At 51.7% G+C, this 18,427-nt stretch overlaps 1 protein-coding gene across 2 annotated transcripts in view; it reads left to right on the forward strand.

Moving 5' to 3' along the window:
* Window positions 1-18,427, forward strand: part of MDN1 (midasin AAA ATPase 1) — a 585,757-nt gene that overhangs the window by 265,477 nt on the left and 301,853 nt on the right. For both annotated transcript variants that reach the window (XM_075340129.1, XM_075340130.1), the window contains exons 43-44: window positions 12,101-12,371; window positions 12,497-12,656. In XM_075340129.1, coding sequence (XP_075196244.1) covers window positions 12,101-12,371; window positions 12,497-12,656 — 431 coding nt within the window. The remainder of the gene's footprint in view (window positions 1-12,100; window positions 12,372-12,496; window positions 12,657-18,427) is intronic.

The raw sequence follows: 18,427 nt of genomic DNA on the forward strand, positions 1-18,427 counted from the left end.
AACTTTTTTTGTTGTCTATTTTTTACTGACTGGGTTGATGTCAGGTATCTGATAGACGAGTGACATCACTAACCCCAGGGCTTGATGCCAGGTGACATTACACATCTGGCATCAACCCCATATATTACCTCGTTTGCCACCGCACCAGGGCAACGGGATGAGTTGGGACGAAGCGCCAGGATTGGCACGTCTAATGGATGTGCCACTTCTGGGGAGGCTGCAGCCTGCTATTTTTAGGCTGGGGAGTGTCCAATAACAGTGGACCTCCCTAGTCTGAGAATATCAGACCCCAGCTGTCCGCTTTACCGTGGCTGGTGATCCAAATTGGTGGGGACCCCACTTTTTTGTTTTAAATTATTTATTTCATGTAAAATAACAGCGTGGGGTGCCCTCTGTTTTGGATTACCAGCCAAGGTGAAGCTGCCAGCTGTGGTTTGCAGGCTGCAGCCATCTGCTTTACCCTAGCTGGCTACAAAAAAAGTAGATTTTGGGTACTCACCGTAAAATCTCTTTCTTGGAGCCTTCATTGGGGGACACAGGAAACCATGGGTGTATGCTGCTGGGAGTATGCTGCTGGGACTAGGAGGTGACACTATGCAAATAAGAATGATGGCTCCTCCCCCGCAGTATACACCCACTGACCAGAGCTGAGGAGATCAGTTTGTGTAAAAGCAGTACGAGGAGAAACTTGAAATCTATAACATTCCGAATCCATTGAAGTCTTCGAAAAGGTCGGGTGCTGTGTCCCCCAATGAAGGCTCCAAGAAAGAGATTTTACGGTGAGTACCCAAAATCTACTTTTCTCTATCGCTTCATTGGGGGACACAGGAAACCATGGGACGTCCTAAAGCAGTCCCTAAGGGTGGGAAAAGAAAAACCCGAAAACAGGGTTAGCAGAGACAAGGTTCTTTGACCGGAACCTGGTCCTAGACCCCGTAAGGAACCCTTATCCGGCCAGGGGCTGAAGTACAGGAGAAGAGTTAGAGTACTAGGGAGTACTAAGAACTAGTGTAAAATGCGTGTGCTGGGGAATTGGATGATCAGGGAGAAACTGCATCGTCTGAGGTCTGTACCTAAGAAAGCTAAGGATCTAAGGCGATTGACAGCAATAGGTCGGGCTAAGAGAGAAAGAACTCGACAGACCCTGGCACTACGTTTGAGAGTGTAAGAATGAGCGAAAGGCTAGGGCACCTGGTAGAGGTAGGAGCTAGAAAGCGGAGGCCAAAGGAGCCTTGGCCCCTTATTGCCGCAGAATGACTAAAAGGGAAACCGACTGCCTAAAAGGTTGCAAGGGAGTCGGGATACTCGAGAAGCGTGCAAGGGAATTCCGCCATAGGGGAACGTGACCCGTTGGTTCCACAGTACCCGAGGAAAGTGATCTGACCCTAGTGGAAGAAACAGCCTGCGGACGGGTAAAATAATACGGGAGATAATTCTCCTGTGTATGGAAGGGGTTCAGAGAACCTGTGAGGCTCGGAGAAAAATGACAGGGTTAGAGAGCCAAAGGAATTCTCAGGACCGATTACCACTGTGACGTGACAGACAGGAGAAGGGAATCCGAGCATCTACAATGACGTGACTGGGAAAAAACTCGAACTCTGTAGTCGGGTACTGGGTGATCATTGCAGTGAATTGTGGGAAGGAGAACCCCCATGGGGGAAGGCTCCTGAGAATGACAAAGAGGCACAAGACCTGGGATATATGACCTGAAGTGGAAGAAGGAAGACCCTTTCGAGGGGGACTTCAAGAAAGGGCTCGAACTATGTCGTCGGCTTAAGCGCTAGCCGACCAGGGGAGGGACGCCTATTCCTGGAAGGTGGCAAGGAAAATGGGAGAATGACGGGAGAATGAATAAAACATTCTCAATATTATTGTAAAATGCGTCATCCAGTCACAACTAGAGATGACGACGAGGGGAAGGAAATGAGTGAGAATATGTGAGTCTAAATGGTCTGGCAGGAACTCTGCTTGAAAAAGTGCAGGGATGCACAAGCGACTGAGACCAAGCGGTGGAAAACGGGCATGGAATTTGGTATGGCGGAGACTACGGAAAGATCTAGCATATCTCCAAGAGCCATCTAGAATGGCTACGAGGGAAGGGAGGCAGACCCGGGACAGAAGAAAAGAAGACCCCTCTTGGCCTGCAACTGAAGCAGGTCATGTCTAGGTGTTGGCGAAGACTGGTAGATCAGACGGGGATCACTCGCTGTAGTGTTGAGTGTTCGGGTGGAAACCCCCAGTGGCTTGAGTAATCAGGGCTCCCTGGAGGATTCTGTTGGGGAAAAAAGGACAGAAGACAAACATTGGAACCTACGACCTGTCTGGAAGAGTGAACCCAATGAGTGGGCCATCAGGATACTAGAGGTCCCTTGGGGAGACTGGTCCTCCGTGGAATCGATGATTGGACGCCTCCTGTGTCTGGTCCTTAACTTCATCTGTTGACTGAGAAGGGACTGAGGAATCTGAACTCTATCTGAAAGAGAGAGAATGTAAGTAACGGCTTTAGACATGTACAGTGCCTGGCCTGAACCCTAGTGCCAAGGCTGGTCTAAGCCAAAAAATAGGCGGATACCAGAAGTACTATGAACCACCCGAGGGGGGTGGCAGGAAGTAAAAAACGGTCCACATACTGGTTAGCAGACAGAGCTGTACACTGCGTACCTCATTTGGGAACCAAAATGACTGCTGCTTCAAGAAAACGACGGAGCCAACGTACGGTCAAGAGATAAGAAGCCTTACCTCGTGGTTACCTTACATGCATGTGCGAGGTAGGAGAACGTCTCGAGTCACTGGGAAGCGACCAAAAGAGAGCTGCTGCTGTGCCGCGTCATGGGGTCCGTGCTTGCTGCCGGGGGCGAAGCACACGACTCTCCAGTTAAATGTTCGCGTGTAGCCTTACCTCAAGGTTACTCCAGAGGTATGGATGCAGATCACTGGGAAGTGAGAAAATAGCTGGTGCAGGAAGGAAAGACAATGAACTGGTCCAAAGGACCCTGGCTTACCTCCAGGTCACCTGAATGGGTGGTTTGAAGTAGGAGAGAGTCCTGGGTCACTGGGGAGCAACCTGCTGACAGTTGCAACCGTGCCGCATCATGGGTTCCCTGCGGAACCTAGTCCTCGCTTCAGTCGGAGATGAGGGAAATGGCTGACCTACTAGGTGACTCAGTCTGTTCGAATCACTGGGTCGAGAGTAGAGAAACACATACCTGTTACAGTATCCAGGCTCTGGAGTGGAGAAACGCTAGCCCTTTAGGTAGCGGGCAGGATCATCGATCAGGAGTACTGGCACTGAATGTGACAGCTGCTGCCGTGCCGCCTCATGGGGCAGAGATGGATGGAGCTCTCGCCTCTGTCAGGGATGAGCGGAAAAGCTGAGCAAAGCACTTAAGCCAGTTGCTGTATCTGGCTTCTGGTTCGGATAAGTGCTGGCCCAAAGGCTAGTGGGCAGGCTCATCAAATCACTGTCCGCTGTAGTGTACAGGTGCATATAGAAACGCTGGCACAAAAGATAGAGGTCACATGCAAGAAAACACTAGCACACCGAATGGTGGGTAGGTGCATAGAGATACACTGGATAGTGGAGACTGGCACGGCTCATCAAATCCTTGTCACGCTGTAGTATACAGGTGCATATAGCCAACAGGTACACGAGATAGAGGGCCCATTCAAGAAACACTAGCACACCGGATGGTGGGTAGGTCCCTAGAGACACTCTGGATAGAGGATACTGGCACCCTGGAAGATGGACCGACATATAGAGACATTGGCACACAAGCAAGTGGACAGATTTGTGGTACTGTCAATCTGGATGCTGGACTTGATGGTCTATATACGAAAAAATTCTTTTGTCTGCAGAAACAGACAGGTGCGATTAGAGACCTGACACCCAAAACAGTGGGTAGGGTCACACGACACTGGTACAGTGGTGTAAACAGGTGCGTAAAGAAACACTGGCGCACTGAATGGTGAGCCGGCTCGAGAGGACACTGGTACACCAGAGTAAACAAATGCGCGTAGAAACGCCGGCCCACTGAATAGCGGGCAGAATCCCAAAGGTGCCTGTGTATTGGGGCAGACCGGCATGGCACAGACACTGGCACCCGGGTATTGGGGCACACAAACACTGGCACACTGGATAGTGGACAGGAACAGGGAAGCGCTGGCACGGAGATGTAGGCCAGTGCGTAGAGACGCTGACACACGGGATAGTGGGCAAGTACATGAAGACACTGGCACACAGGTGAAGACCACGGGCACACTGGTGTAGACCATTTCAAGCGAAACACTGGCAAACTGGGTAGTGGACAGGCACATGGGAACACTGGCACACTGTATAGCAGACAGGTAAATGGAGACACTGGCACACTGGATAGTGGACAGGCTGAGGTTGAAAAAAGTGGACGGGTCAATGACCCTGTGGTAGGCAGGTATAAGACAGCAGAGGGCATGAGGAACATTAACCCACCAATGGTGACCCTACGCGAAAAACACTGACACACTAGGTAGTAGGAACAGGAAAGTAGGCAGGAGCACAAGATACACAGACAGTGTAAATGGATAGGACCATAGTACGCTGGAAAACCCCTAGAAATGGAGTGCGTGTAGGAGATTGGTATCTCGCACCTGTAGAAGGGGGGAGGGGGGCTGTTAATATTCCCGGACTGAAGTAGCTCTATAGCCATACGGTAACAGGAGAGCCGGTTTTGCGGCATGCTTAAGATCTTTTTTTTTAACTCTGCAGTCTTACAGGGACCGGGAGTAAAAAAGTGAGGCAAGTGGTGGTGGGCAGCCCGGAGCGGTGACTGCGGGGGGCCTGAGTCGCACTGGTTGCCTGCGGGGGGCGCTGAAGCTGCGGCGGTGGGGCTACTTACCGAGCCGGGAGGCTGGAAGAGTGGGCAGGAGTGACGGTCCCCGGGAGTCTCAGCGCCGGGGGGTGACGTCAGGCGCCAGGAAGGAGGTGGGCAGCGGTTGCACAGGAACGCTAGCCCTTGGAAGAATTTGAAAAGCCCGCGTGCGCGGGCTGAATACCCGGCTGGGGGCGTGGCCAGGAGAGCGTGCGGACACAGAGGGCCGCAATGAAGCCGGGGGCTAAATTTTAAGGTAGGCCCCGGAGGGGACGCCGGGCCGCAATGGAACCGGGGCCTAAATTTTTAAGGGTAGGCCGCCGGAGGAGACGTCGGGCCGCAGTGGAGCCGGGAACTCAATTTGTAAAGGTATGCCGCCGGAGGAGACGCCGGGCCGCAATGGAACCGTGGCCTAAATTTTAAGAGTAGGCCGCCGGAGGAGACGCCGGGCCGCAGTGGAGCCGGGACCTAAATTTGTAAGGGTAAGACGCCGGGCCGCAAGGAGACGCCGGGCCGCAATGGAGCCGGGGCCTAAATTTTAAGAGTAGGCCGCCGGAGGGAACGCCGGGCCGCAATGGAGCCGGGGGCTAAGGTTTGAGGATAGGCCGCCGGAGGGGACGCCGGATAATGGACGCCACGGCAGGGGGGCCGGTCGGGGGAACGCAGGGAGGTCACGGAACCGGGGAAATAACTACCAAGGGGCCTAAGGTGAGGGGTTCTAGGGGAGATATGGGACCCCCTGACCCAGGAGGAAAAGACTGTGGGTTTCTATACCCGGGATCCCTCCCCATAACCCGGGACGTGGAAAAGGAGGGGGGAGTGGAGTACTTATCTGAGGTCCCGGCTTGTCTTGATGTGATCCTGGATCCATCCTGGAAGGCGAGCGAAGACGTCTCGACGGTCGTCCCGGGCATAGTCTAGGGGAGACTGGAAAGGTACCTCTCCATCCTGGGTACGGTCTTCGTCCTCCTACCCCACAATCAGGCTCGGAAGTGAGAGAGTTTGGGGAGGGGGGGCAAGGACCATCCGCCTGTCCCTCTGTGCGGATGCCCCCCAAACAGTCTTGAGAGTGTTAGGGGGGTAGGGTCCTGCCAGACAGAAACTGAGGACAACGGAAGTGGCGGACGGACCCCACTTCTGTGCGACCGGTCTCTATGTGGGAGAGCAGGGTGAGCGATTACACCCTGTCACCCGACGAGCTGTGTCTGAAAAACAAAGGGAAAACATTAATAAAACACAACAATACAAACCTGAGGGGCTGAGAGCAGCCCCTGCGTGTCCAACCTCCTCGGACACTAAGCAAAAACTGATCTCCTCAGCTCCGGTCAGTGGGTGTATACTGCGGGGAGGAGCCATCTTTCTTATTTGCATAGTGTCACCTCCTAGTCCCAGCAGCATACTTCCAGCAGCATACACCCATGGTTTCCTGTGTCCCCCAATGAAGCGATAGAGAAATAGGGGAAACCCCACGTCATTTTTTTTTTTTTTATTTATTTTTTGGCTAAATACAAGGCTAGGCACCCTTTAGTGCCACATGAAAGTCACTAAAGGGTGCCAGCTTAGAATATGCAGGGGGGTGGGACATTATATAGGTCTTTCTCATCTATCCATCTATCCATCTTTCCCTCTATCCATTATCTGTCTATCTATCGATTATCTATCTATTATCTATATTATTTATTTCTGTTCAGCATAAAAAAACAGCAGGGACCAACCTGCGGCAAAAACGCATGCGTTTTTCCCGCGGATTTGGTGCGTTTTACTGCGGTAATCTTCAACTCCCAGAAGTTTCTTAAGAAATTTTCTTGAGAAAAATCACTTTTCTAGTGCGCACATAGCCTTAAGGCTTTAGTTAGCATGTTAAATTTTCAAGTTTATGACCGTACAATTAGAAATAAAATAGTATGTCTTGCTTAGAAGGGTTGCCAGGACATAATGGCAGGGCTAAAACTTGTATAGTTGCATGTGAACAAACTAAAAGACTTGGACCCTATCCTTTGAAAAGATGAATAGAAATGTATGTCCATAATGATCTACACCAGAGGTCTCAAACATGCAGCCCACAGGCTGTATGCTGCCCCCTAGGCTGCCTCTTGCGGCACATTACTACAGGGCACAGGGATAGGGCACAAGGATGGTGCACGTTACCACAGGGCACAACGATGGGGCACCTTACTACAGGGCACAAGGATGGGGCACGTTACTACAGGGCACAAGGATGGGGTACGTTACTACAGGGCACAAGGATGGTGCACGTTACTACAGGGCACAAGGATGGGGCAGGTTACTACAGGGCACAAGGATGGGGCACGTTACTACAGGGCACAAGGATGGGGCACGTTACTACAGGGCACAAGGATGGGGCACGTTACTACAGGGCACAAGGATGGGGCACGTTACTACAGGGCACAAGGATGGGGCACGTTACTACAGGGCACAAGGATGGGGCAGGTTACTACAGGGCACAAGGATGGGGCAGGTTACTACAGGGCACAAGGATGGGGCACGTTACTACAGGGCACAAGGATGGGGCACGTTACTACAGGGCACAAGGATGGGGCACGTTACTACAGGGCACAAGGATGGGGCACGTTACTACAGGGCACAAGGATGGGGCACGTTACTACAGGGCACAATGATGGGGCACGTTACTACAGGGCACAATGATGGGGCACGTTACTACAGGGCACAATGATGGGGCACGTTACTACAGGGCACAATGATGGGGCACGTTACTACAGGGCACAAGGATGGGGCACGTTACTACAGGGCACAAGGATGGGGCACGTTACTACAGAGCACAAGGATGGGGCACGTTACTACAGGGCACAAGGATGGGGCACGTTACTACAGGGCACAAGGATGGGGCACGTTACTACAGGGCACAAGGATGGGGCACGTTACTACAGGGCACAAGGATGGGGCACGTTACTACAGGGCACAAGGATGGGGCACGTTACTACAGGGCACAAGGATGGGGCACGTTACTACAGGGCACAAGGATGGGGCACGTTACTACAGGGCACAAGGATGGGGCACGTTACTACAGGGCACAAGGATGGGGCACGTTACTACAGGGCACAAGGATGGGGCACGTTACTACAGGGCACAAGGATGGGGCACGTTACTACAGGGCACAAGGATGGGGCACGTTACTACAGGGCACAAGGATGGGGCACGTTACTACAGGGCACAAGGATGGGGCACGTTACTAAAGGGCACAAGGATGGGGCACGTTACTAAAGGGCACAAGGATGGGGCACGTTACTAAAGGGCACAATGATGGGGCATCTTACTATAGAGCACTGGGACTGGGCACGGTACTACTGGGCCCAGGGATTGGGCACAGTACTACAGGGCACAGGGATGCGGCACAGTACTACAAGGCACAAGGCTGGGGCACGTTACTACAGGGCACAAGGATGGGGCAGCTTCCTATAGAGCACTGGGATTGGGCACAGTACTACTGGGCACAGGGATGGGGCACAGTACTACAAGGCACAAGGATTGGGGACAGTACAACAAGATGTTGGCCAAGATTACTATATAATGCTGCTAATTGTAAAACAATACTACCTTCAATAAGGGGATAAACTGTAAAAAAAAAAATCAAAATAAAGCATGACCATTTTTTACCATTAAAAATGCTTTTTTTATATTTAAACTTATACAATAAGTGCACATTTGTTATATTAAACAAGCAAAAAAATATTCAAGAAAGTGATCCAAAGATGTATAGAAAAAAAAAAATATGATATCACTACAAATGTCACTTTGTCCTGCAAAGATTACAGCCCCTGCAATTTTTTTTTCTCTATGAGCGACCCATACACGCAGCTGAGTTTGAGACCCCCTGATCTACATAGTGTTTGAAAATAAGCTCTAGCACAATGTTGGGGGGGGAATTGGAATATGATTTTGGCTTCTGTTACATCCATAGAACCTTGACACTTTGCAGTCATTGAAGCCACCATGAACTTGGCTTCTGAGCCCCCTACATGCGCGATCATCCCCACAATCATGTGCCTTTTGGGCTAATGGGTTAAAAGGTGTACTTATTTTTTTTCTCATGACTGTAGATGCAGAGAGATATGTAGGTACAATTAGGTTAACAGTTGCTATGTAATCATATTATTTAAAAACAGATGTTTTTCTTCCTTTCTAAATACCATTACTTTTTAATTTTCTGTGGACATAGGCACAAGGGGGCTTGGTATGCGCATGATGAGTAGTTTTAAATTACATTCTTCATTGTTTCACGGAAAAGCAGGAACCTAATTACAAGTGGAGGGGAATGGTGAAGGAAAAAAAATGCAACCCTGCCGCGGTGTTTTGGGTTTGGTTTTTAATGTGTTCATCGGGCTGTAAAAATAATTCTCCAGGTCAGAACGATTACGACAATACCACACCTTTATCGTGTGTTTATGTATTGGTGGATACAAAACATTCTGAATTTCTATAAGCGAATAAATTGAAAAAATTCATATCATGGGTCAGAGTACAAAAGTAGAAGAGCATGAAGTAGAAGGCAGTGAAACGCCATGCTGAAAATGTTGTTTTTAGACTGAAGGAAACAAGATAAAGTAATGCAGTATTAGAAGCATTCATAACTTTGAAAAGACTAGATACCGTATTTTTCGCTTTATAAGACGCACTTTTCCTCCCAAAAATTTGGGAGGAAAATGGGGGGTGCGTCTTATATAGCAGTACCTGGGGGGGGGGTCCTGTCTGAGGCGATCGGGCGGCCGGGTGCCTGTGGCTGCATGCAAGCGGCCAGGTACCTGTGCTTGCGTGCGGTGGCAGCCTGGTACCTGTGGCTGTGTGCGGGCGGCAGCCGGGTGCTGTGTGGGGTCGGCAGCAGGGTACCTGTGCTTGCGTGCAGTGGAAGCCGGGTACCCATGGCTGTGTGCGGGCGGCAGCCGTGTGCTGTGTGCGGGCGGCAGTCGGGTGCCCGTGCGCTCACACAGGCACCCGGCTGCCGCCCTCACACAGGCACCCGGCTGCCGCCCGCACACAGCCACGGGTACCTGGCTGCCACCGCACGCAAGCACAGGTACCCGGCCGCTTGCACACAGGGTGGGCGGGCAGCCTGCTGGCTGCCACTCTGTGCGTATGGGCCGGGCGGCTGGCTATGCAGCATGTTACCAGTTGTCCGCGGTCCCACTTTCAAATGATGGCGCCGGTGGAGCTCTTGGATGAGAGCTCCATCTGCGCACGTGCTGCTCCGGGAGTCAGCGCGTGCGCAGATGGAGCCCTTGGATGAGAGCTCCATCTGCGCATGCGTCACTCCGGGCGCCATTACTTGAAACGGGACCGCGGATACACTGGGAAAACACCACATCCGTCTGCTCCACCACTGAGCAGTCGCCGCCGCTGCCACCACTGAGCAGTCCCCGCCGCTGCCACCACTGAGCAGTCGCCGCCGCTGCCACCACTGAACCGGGACCGCGGACACTCACTGCACCGGCCTGCTGCACGGCTCACCCGCCGCCGCTGCTGCCGCCACCACGGACGCCACCGTGCCTGCAACCACGGACGCCACCACGCCTGCAACCACTGACGCCACCGCGCCTGCAACCACGGACGCCACGGGCAACCACGGAGCCCGCTGCCACTGACCCGCCGCGCCTGCCAGCACAACCTGTGCCTCCTGTGACCCCGCTTCACCACCACTGCTGCCCCCCTCCGGTAAGAGAACACCGGAGTATAAGACGGACCCCATTTTCCTTTTTTTTACCTTTTTTTTTATGTCTAAATTTGGGGTGCGTCTTATAATCCGGTGCGTCTTATAAAGCGAAAAAATACGGTAATTGATGATGATGATGATAAAAAATTATAAAAAAAAGTTTCTCTTTAAACTTTTGCTTACAGAGAGCAGTGCATTCAGAATAGTGATTCTGCACATATAATAAACTGCAGTTTAAGCAATTGTTAACATATATAGTTGTGTGTGTCTAAAAGAATTAGAAGGAAGCCACCCTATCCCATACTTTATTACAAGGGTTTTGATGGCGTTAACATTTTATCACCCATAGGCTAGCAGATGGATACAATAGACACTCTGCCGCTGCAATGGTGAGCTCTACATTTCTACATTGGTTTTGCTACTGCACTCAGTGATTGGTTGCAGTGGTGATGGGCATTGTAGTTGTGATATCACTACAGCAGCTTAGAAATGGAGAACGGAACAGTGGCGCAGAGCTGCAGCGAGCAAGGGAAGGCGACTAGTTTGTATTATCCCTTTGCTGTCCTGGAGGTAATACATTGATAAAACCACAAAGCCCCTTTGAATTTCACCAGGCATCTTCTGTGCAGAAATTCTGTTCTCCCACAGTGTATAAGTATGCCAAATGTGATAAAGTATTTCCACAATTTTATTTGTGATTCTTATAATTTTCCGCAGAATGTGTGTAGTGAATAGGTTTCTACAATATAGCTCCTCCGAATCCAGCAATATCTTGACATGTCCAGTCTCTTCATCCCTTAGTGAGAAATCGATGTTTGAATTGATTTTTAAATGAGGCTGTGGATCTGAAGCCTCCGTCACTCTAGCTCTATTCATCGTCTGTTGCCGCTTCCTCCTGCTTGTTGGACGACTGCTCTGCCTGAAGTCGCACAGCATAGATGACATCAGTCAAGCAGGAGAGGTCTGTGCTGGACAAGGGTATAGCGCTGGTGTGACGGAGGCTTTAGATCTCCTGTAGCCCCCCCAACCTTATTTGCATATTAATTCAAACGCTGATTTCACAGTTAAGGCCACGTCTCACTAAGCGACATTGCTAGCGACATCGCTGCTGAGTCACGGTTATCGTGACGCAACAGCGATCTTGCTAGCCATGTCGCTGTGTGTGACATCCAGCAACGACCTGGCCCCTGCTTTGAGGTCGCCGGTCGTTGCTGAATGTCCTGGACCATTTTCTTCAAAGGCGATGTCCTGCTGGGCAGGACACATCGCTATGTTTGACACTGTGTGACAGGGTCCCAATGACAGCAGAGATCGTTATTCAGGTCGCTACTGTGACCTGTATCGTTAATGAGTCGTTGGTAAGGTCTGGCTGTGTGACATCTCACCAGGGACTTACCAGCGATCTTTATCAGGTCGCATAGTTTTCGGGATCGCTGGTAAGTCGCTAAATGTGACGGGGGCTTAAGAAAGGAGCTGAGTGGCCATGTAGTTGTCTTACTGGACTTATCTTTCAAATCAAAGTGACCAACTAAAATATTAAATTGGAAATCATCATTTCTTTACTTTGTAGGCAGATATCAACAGGCCATGGCAGCAGTTCCTTGAACAGGTTTGGAACGCAGTGGTAACATTGGTAAGGGATAGTCTTCTTGCTACGGAGATATCTTTGGATGAAACTGAAATTTTGTTGCGCTCCTGGAGCAACCTAAATCTCACTCATAAGGCCAGATCTGTGCTAAATGGAGGACATGGCATTTCGACAGAGGTACTGAACAAGCTGGATACTATGCTTGTGCAAATCCAGAGGTTGAATGGAAAACTGAACTCCTTCTCGAAAGCAGGTGTGTAAATGACTGAAACTGAATTTACATATGCTGTGCAATGTAAAAACGATGTAGGATATAAAAATGAAATGACAATGTATTATTGTTTTTCTGTTACCTGAAGAATGTGTTTTTATATTTAGAATTTACAGCCATTTTGGAAAGTTTACGTAATTTTAAGGATCAGCTCCTTCATTCTGTAGAGGGACAGACTGGCGGAACGTTTGAGTGGGTTGATGGAATTTTGGTGCAGTCTCTACGAGCAGGAGACTGGCTTTTGATGGACAATGTCAACTTTTGCAGGTATGTTTTATCCCATTTGCCTTTTTGGGCTGCAGAAAGCCAACAAATGTTTGAATGTTTTTGATGGTTGCTTGATTGTAAATGATTGGGTAAGATTTCACACACCCTTCATGTCCAGGTGTCCAGGTTAGTTTGTGTGTTCATATTTTCCTAACATTTTAAGAGTCATAACTTCATTTTTCTGTTGACCTAGACCTAACTATATAAGGTCTTGTTTTTTGCAGCACAACTTGTAGCTTTGAATGACATTATTCATTGTACCACTGAAAAATAAAAAATAAATTGCATGTGGGGTGAAATGGGAAAAAAACTGCTGCCGCTGTTTAAGGGTTTCATTTTTTACAGCGCTCATTATGTAGTAAAAAAAAAGCCCGTCAGGTTTATTCCCCAGGTCAGTACGAGTTACAAAGATACCCTGCTTCAGTAGTGTTTTTACATTTTAGTAGTTAAAAAAAAAAATTGATACATTTGTAAATAAACAAATAATTTGAAATGGCACAGAAGTGATAACCATATTTATCTCTACTGATGCTGTGATGAATCTGTGCGGAACATAACCGGTATTAGCAAAGAATTTTCATTTAGTAAAACATATAATTCCCTTAAAATGTTAAATCCTATTATATGTAATTAAAACTATGCCAAAATCGAAACCATACAAGTAATAAACATATGAACATAAAGTTTGTTTTCTTTTTCGCCTCATTGGGGGACACAGAGACCATGGATTGTATGCTGCTGCCACTAGGAGGTGACACTAAGCAAAAAAAGGAAAACTCCTCCTATGCAGTATACACCCACCAACTGGCAATCATTCCTCAGTTTAAGCTTAGTGTCCATAGGAGGTGGACACACTTGGGGCTGCTCCCAGCCCCTCAGGTTTGTATTTTTTAATCTTTTGCTTTTTCGTTTCAGACACAGCTCGTCGGGCGACAGGGTGTAATCGCTCACCCTGCTCTCCCTCCTAGAGGCCGGTCGCACAGAAGTGGGGTCCGTCCGCCACTTCCGTTGTCTTCTGTGCCTGTCTGGCAGGACCCTACCCCCATAACACTCTCAAGACTGTTTGGGGGGCATCCACACAGAGGACAGGTGGATGGTCCTTGCCCCCCTCCCCCTGCACGTTCGCCCTCCACAGCCGGCCTGATCAGGGAGGGGAGACGAAAAATCATTGGAAGATACCCGTCTCCCGATGTCTTTCCCAGGAGGCCAGGCAGTCACAGCAGGCCTTCTGCGCGCCCTTTTCCAGCCAACCACGGGCCTCCTCTCTCCCGGCCAATCCCTGCAGGTTTGTTTCCCTCACCTGCGCGCCGTTTTTTTCGCGCGCTCTTTTCCTGCTCCTCCTCCGGCCTGGGCACTCAGCAGCAATCACTGCCCTGCGATCCTCCTGTGCGGCAGACACGCTCCACGTGCAGCCACCGGCCTCACGTCCCTGCAGCTCCTCGGAGCCCCCACCTCTGCTCCCTCAGCCTGCAAACTGGAACAGGACACAGCGCCTGCACACAGAGACAGCTCACACACAGGACGCCAGAATCTGGGTAAGCCCTGCCACTGGGAGGCAGCTCCTTCCCTAGTACCTCATCCACCTGGCATCCTCCTGACTGTTTTCCCTTGCCTCTCTCTCATTCTCGCTCTTCTGTCCCATGTCCAGCACAAGAGCGACCCGCTCTCAGCCACAGGCCATAGTGCTTCACTTCGCCTGCACCTCTTGCCTAAAGAAGTTTCCCTCAGGGCAGTCCTCCCCCATCTGCGTAGCCTGTAGCACCCCTACCATGACTACTACGGAGCCCCCCACCGCCCCGTAACGAGGACTCGGCCCCCATGCCTGGGTGGGCCTCAGCTCTCTCTCAGTCCGTCTCAGTCCGGCAGGGCAGAACTCACAGGAGGTCTAGGAAGCGGTCCCTCTCTGGGTCATCCTCCAGCTCCCCTAGCCCTGCTATGGCCGCCAGAGCATCACGCTCGCTGTCTCCTGCCTCTTCTGCGGCAGCCCCAGATTCGGACCAGGACTCTGCTTCTGACTCCGATCTGGACTCTGAACATATCTCCAAGCTGACCAGTATGATGGACACTCTGGTCATTGCTGTCAATCAGACCCTAGAGGTGAAGGATGTAGATCCGGCTCCTACCAGTCAATCAGTCCCTTTCAAAAGGGCCAAGAAGCTGCCAAGAACCTTTGGCAACCACAGGGAGTTTGAGGATGTTTTCTCCAGACAGTAGGAACATCCCGACAAGCGTTTCCAGAAGCGCAAGCGGGCACAGGTCCTTTATCCGTTTCCACCGGAGCTTCTTCAGAAGTGGTCAGTGGCCCCTTCAGTGGACCCTCCGATTTTCCGACTCTCGTCCAGCACTACCCTGCCGCTGTCTGATGGCTCCTCCCTCAAGGATCCCTCGGACCGGACCATAGAATCTTTAGCCAGGTCGGCCTTTGAGGCCTCCGGCTCTGCAATCACCCCAGCCTTTGCAGCCACCTGGGTTTCCAGGCTGTCTCCGCCTGGGCAAAGCTCCTTCGGCGTGGTATCCTGGCGGACGCTCCCAGACCCGAGCTGGCTGATCTGGCAGATCAGATCGCACATGCCGGAAAATATCTAGTCGCGGCGTCCCTCGACTCTGCTGCTTCCGCCGCCCTGGCAGCCGGCAACATTACTGCAATCCGCAGAGCCCTGTGGCTAAAAGCGTGAAACGCAGACTCAGCATCCAAAAAGTCCCTCAGCAGTCTTCCCTTTTTTGGTGCCAGACTCTTCGGAGAAAAGCTGGACAAGATCATCTCTGAGGCTACGGGGGGCAAGAGTACCTTCCTCCCCCCAACAGAGGACCTCCCGTGCTCCTCCAAAGCGGCGGGCTTTGCCCTTTCGTCAATTCTCTACCATCACCAACACACGTCGGGAGCGATCCCCAGCACGACAAGAGAGACGGAAGCCCTCCTTTAAGGCAACACCTCACTGGCGTTCCTGGCGTTCACGTGGCCAGCAGCCCAAGCCCTCCAGCTCCAGATCCAACAGATTCTCCTCCGCATGACTGGGCCCCCGTCCCCGGATCCTCATCCAGGGTCGGCGGTCGTCTCCGCATGTTCAGAGGCACGTGGCTTTCCGTGATAGACGACGCCTGGGTTCGAGACATCGTCTCTCACGGATACAAGATAGAGTTTTCTTCGCTCCCAGGCTCACGCTTCGTCAGGTCCAAACCCCCCAAGGATCCCTCCCTCATCAAAGGCTTCTTCGCAGCCATCCAGTCCATGCGAGACTCCGGGGTCATCATTCCCGTCCCCCCTCAAGACAGATTCCGGGGTTTTTATTCAAACTTCTTCGTGGTACCGAAAAAGAATGGCACTGTCTGCCCCATTCTGGATCTCAAGCGCCTCAACAGGCGGGTCCGTCTCCGGCGATTCCGCATGGAGTCTCTGCGCTCAGTAATAGCGTCCATGGAACTCGGGGAGTTCCTTTGCTCGGTGGACATCCAGGACGCCTATCTCCACATCCCGATCTTTCCAGCTCATCAGAGATTCTTACGCTTCGTGGTTCAGGAGCAACACTTTCAGTTCACTGCTCTCCCATTCGGGCTCTCGACAGCTCCCAGAGTCTTCACCAAGGTGATGGCTACTGTCATGGCTATTCTTCGGACCCGGGGAATTCTAGCCATCCCGTACCTGGACGACATTTTGATCAAGGCTCCCTCGGCATCGGAGTGCCGCGACAGTCTCAACATCACTCTGGATACTCTAACCCGTCTCAGCTGGTTGATCAACAGACCAAAGTCATCTCTGATCCCGTCTCAACGCATCTCATTCCTCGGCATGATCTTCGACACCATGCAGGCGAGGGTTCTTCTGCCCAAGGACAAGCTCTCAGCTATCCTCAAGGGGATTTGGAAGCTCCAACGCGCACCCCGTTGCTCCCTTCGGTACTGCATGAGCACTCTCGGGAAGATGGAGTCAATGGAAGCGGTACCCTACAGTCAATTCCATACTCGCCCTCTTCAGGGCCTCCTTCTAGCGGCATGGGACAAGTCTCTTCACTCCCTGGATCGGCCAATTGCGATCCCTCCTCGAGTCAGACAGTCATTGGAATGGTGGAAACGCTCTCCCCTCACCCTCCAAGGGAGATCATTTCTTCCCCTTCGATGGAAGGTCATCACGACGGACGCCAGCCTGCTAAGATGGGGAGCCACATTCCAGGACCTCACAGTGCAGGGTCGCTGGACCGAGCCGGAAACCAAGCTTCCCATAAACATCTTGGAACTCAGGTCAGTTCGCCTAGCTCTCTTTCACTGGAAGGCTCTGCTTCGCGGACACCCAGTTCGGGTGCAGTTCGACAACGCAACCACTGTGGCCTACATAAACCATCAGGGTGGAACACGCAGCCGAGCGGCGATGAGAGAGGTATCTCAAATCCTCGACTGAGCCGAACAGAACATCCCAGCATTTTCGGCGGTCCACATCCCGGGTGTGGACAATTGGGCCGCCGACTTCCTCAGCTGAGAAGGCCTCGACGCAGGAGAGTGGTCCCTCAATCCCAGAATCTTCCAACAGATCTGTTCCAGGTGGGGGACCCCCGACGTGGATCTCCTGGTCTCCAGGTGGAATCACAAGGTGCCCCAGTTCGTCTCCAGAGCAAGAGACCCACTGGCGCTCGCAACGGACGCCCTAGCGATCCCCTGGTCGCAGTGCTCTCTGCCGTACCTCTTTCCTCCGCTTCCGCTTATTCCCAAACTAGTCAAGAAGATCAAGGCGAAAGGAGTCCCGGTGATTCTCGTGGCCCCAGATTGGCCCCGTCGCCCGTGGTACGCAGAGCTCGTGCACCTTCTCGCCGACGTTCCGTGGAGACTTCCAGACGTCCAGGACCTTCTCACTCAGGGGCCTTTTCTTCACCAGAATTCACAGTCGCTCAATTTAACGGCATGGCTGTTGAAGCCGCAGTATTAACTTCCTCGGGATTCTCAGAAAGGGTCGTCCAGACAATGATCAAAGCACGGAAGCCTTCCTCTTCCCGCATCTACCACCGTACGTGGAAGGCCTATTTCCACTGGTGCGAAGCTAACCAGGTCACAGCCATGACCTTCTCCTTGCCAGTTCTGTTGTCCTTCCTGCAGTCTGGTCTGGACGCTGGGCTAGCACTCAGCTCTCTCAAAGGGCAGGTGTCTGCTCTTTCCATTCTCTTTCAGAGGAGGATTGCCTCTCGCTCTCAGGTTCGCACATTCATTCAGGGGGCTGCGCATTCGGTACCCCCCGTTCAGCCTCTGGTGGAGCCCTGGGACCTCAACCTGGTTCTGTCTGTTCTACAGCATTCCCCCTTCGAACCTATGCAAGAGGTGTCTCTATCGTTCCTCTCTTGGAAGGTAGCCTTCTTAGTTGCCATCACGTCAATCAGGCGGGTTTCTGAACTAGCGGCGCTTTCCTGACGCTCTCCATATCTTGTTTTCCACCAAGATAAGGTAGTCTTCCGTTCGGTACCTTCCTTTCTGCCCAAGGTGGTCTCCTCTTTCCATCTTAACGAGGACATTGTTCTGCCTTCCTTTTGCCCGGAACCGTCGCACCCTCGCGAGGTTCTTCTCCACAAGCTGGACTTGGTCAGAGCTCTCCACCTGTACATTTCCAGGACGTCTCAATTCAGACAGTCGGATTCCCTCTTTGTACTCCCGTCCGGCCCGCGCAGAGGCCTACCTGCCTCCAAGTCCTCCATTGCGCGATGGATTCGCTCTGCCGTACTGGAAGCCTACCGGGTAAGAGGGAGAACGCGCCCACTCAGGATTACGGCCCACTCCACCAGGGCGGTGGGAGC

The sequence above is a fragment of the Anomaloglossus baeobatrachus genome, chromosome 3 (assembly GCF_048569485.1).
Source record: "Anomaloglossus baeobatrachus isolate aAnoBae1 chromosome 3, aAnoBae1.hap1, whole genome shotgun sequence".
Lineage (NCBI taxonomy): Eukaryota > Metazoa > Chordata > Amphibia > Anura > Aromobatidae > Anomaloglossus > Anomaloglossus baeobatrachus.